Source organism: Aplidium turbinatum, chromosome 3 (genome assembly GCF_918807975.1).
Source record: "Aplidium turbinatum chromosome 3, kaAplTurb1.1, whole genome shotgun sequence".
Classification (NCBI taxonomy): Eukaryota; Metazoa; Chordata; class Ascidiacea; order Aplousobranchia; family Polyclinidae; genus Aplidium; species Aplidium turbinatum.
In genome coordinates, this window is record NC_137474.1 from 6,502,546 (window position 1) to 6,504,669 (window position 2,124).

Below are 2,124 nucleotides of genomic sequence, written 5' to 3' on the forward strand. Positions count from 1 at the left end.
AACGTTGGCAAAATGTTTTATGCACCATTTGGATGCATCTGGCCAACGTCGACTTCTGCATCTAGCCAACGTTGGCATCTGTATCTGGCCAACGTTGGCAAGATGGCTTGTGCACCATTTGCTTCATCCGGCGCCTAAATTCTGGTTGACGTTTACGCACCATGACGCTGCTTCATCTGACCCATTGACTATTGTGATGCCCGCGCTTTGACCAAGGTTGGCCATGCGAAGCAAGCTGGTGCATAAAACATCTGAATAGCATTGGCATCTACATTTGCCAAACGTCTCTGTACCTAAACCTCGCTGATCACCAAAAGTTTATTGTTGAACCTAGCTAATCCTTGGGCGAAAGAACAGCAGCAACACGGATTTATAAGCAACACTACTCCCTTTGTGACAAAGCAAAGTAACAGTCGAGCTTCGTATATTTTCACGTTTATTAGAAACAAGCCACATCAAATCGTATTGATAGATGGAGATTCATTGCACATCATCAGCTTTTTCTTATGTATCTTTATCATTCTGAATTCCTGCGAATGAAACAAAAATATCTAATTCAAGAGGGCTGTTTGGCAACAGTGTAGGATTTTGATCAGTTGTCGTCCAGGATAATACGAAGTTAATTGACAATCTGCAATATCAATGTAATATCCCTTTCTCCAACGTGCGTGACAAAAAACTTATCATTCGATTCTGCGCCACGCAGAGCGATAATCAAGTTCCAATACATTCTGTGTGTACAGTAGTTATTCAACAACTAAAGCAACACATTCGCTGTTGTCTTTCAAACATATAACAAGCTCACCAAAAGTTAGTTTTTGCCGTTTTCGGCCACCTTGCCTGTCCTTCCCATTTCGAAATCACTCTGAAACTCTTCCCCAATTTGCTGCACGGCAGCAGCTTTGTCGTGCGCCATCACCATGTCTAATCATGAAAGTAAAAAAAGAAGTGTTAAATCAGTATATAAATGCCGACCATCGACATAGCCTACTAACCACCATGTTCGTTGTTCACATCAGTGCGAGTACACCACTAAAACATTTTCATACATTACTCAATATACTTCACAATTACATCATACATTAATCAAAAGAGCAAAATGGCATAGTTATGACATAATTATTTAGTCATAGTAGAAACATTTATCCGTACTCACCAAGAACAACCTTTTTCAGATTCTTTTTTAAACAATCAAACAAGTGCTTAGACTTCACGATGTTTTTTTCTTTCTTTGTTCTCGACATGACTTGAACTGTGTTGTGTTCGATAATAATAGTTGGAATAAGTCCACTGATACAATCGCTTGCATTTTTGCCAACAACTTGACTTAAATTTGCCACCTGCAAAATGTAAATCGAATGTAATGACAGGGGTTTCATCCATCATATTAAAAAGCTTCAGCACTTGTTACAGAAATTTTCGACTGTTACAAATGACAGCCAACGTTTAAAGTTTATTTTGGGATTCCAGTCGTCTGTTGTGTTGCGTATGTAGGTCGCAGTGTAGGCTACTGTAGGCTATGTTGTCGCAATGGGCGCAAAATAAAACATGTTATTATTATTATTATTCAGTTGACGGCAATGAAAGCTACATTTGCAAATACTCTACAACCATCACAGACCAATCCACACGACATGAAAATACAAACACATTCAAGCAGTCAGGCAAACACTGCCGGAGCAGCAAAATCAAAGATTGAGTAAAACCCTACACATTTTGTGGGACATCACAAGCTCTGCTACTTTTGCTGATATCTTCTTAGCACTCATCTATGAGCACTGGCACTAAATTTGTCACGAAAATATTTCATATGAAAGTTTTCCATTGGTCGATGAGTTTTATAACTTTCTTTAAATTGTGTAAACGTAGCCTAGTGACAAAAACGACTTAACACAATTATTTCAGGTTTAATGAATAAGACATTCACTTACCAGGTTTTCATAAACATTGTCGTAAGTCATTCCTATAGTTTCATTTTGATCATTTCTAAAACTTCTTTCGGCCGTAATATCGCAATTGAATTCGATTTTTTATATTTTCGATGCAAGAAGCGAAAATTCCTCTTAGCGCTGTTCACATAAGCATTGTGCTTTCGGCTCTCCACGTAATTGTGTATTGCGCACA

The 2,124-nt window shown here is 38.4% G+C and overlaps 1 protein-coding gene across 2 annotated transcripts; it reads right to left on the bottom strand.

Annotated features, from left to right (window-relative positions):
• Nucleotides 1–419: 419 nt before the first annotated feature.
• On the bottom strand, nucleotides 420–2,124 carry LOC145767634 (uncharacterized). Of its 2 annotated transcripts, XM_082579487.1 has the most exons (4): nucleotides 1,932–2,124; nucleotides 1,157–1,340; nucleotides 806–924; nucleotides 420–530 (listed from the first exon to the last, which is right to left on the bottom strand). In XM_082579487.1, exons 1-3 carry the CDS (start codon nucleotides 1,959–1,961, stop codon nucleotides 812–814), a joined length of 327 nt encoding a protein of 108 aa, XP_082435613.1. In that variant the 5' UTR covers nucleotides 1,962–2,124; the 3' UTR covers nucleotides 420–530; nucleotides 806–811. The 2 variants fall into 2 exon arrangements, with proteins under 2 accessions (XP_082435613.1, XP_082435612.1); XM_082579486.1 differs by lacking the exon at nucleotides 1,932–2,124 and having other exon boundaries at nucleotides 1,157–1,585.

Bases quoted from the DNA above. Each gene is read 5' to 3' on its own strand.
- LOC145767634 (XM_082579486.1), bottom strand. From the start codon at position 1,379: ATGAAACCCCTGTCATTACATTCGATTTACATTTTGCAGGTGGCAAAT. The intron at 925-1,156 runs GTGAGTACGGAT...TTTCATGATTAG, and splicing joins TCTGAAAAAGGTTGTTCTTG to ACATGGTGATGGCGCACGAC.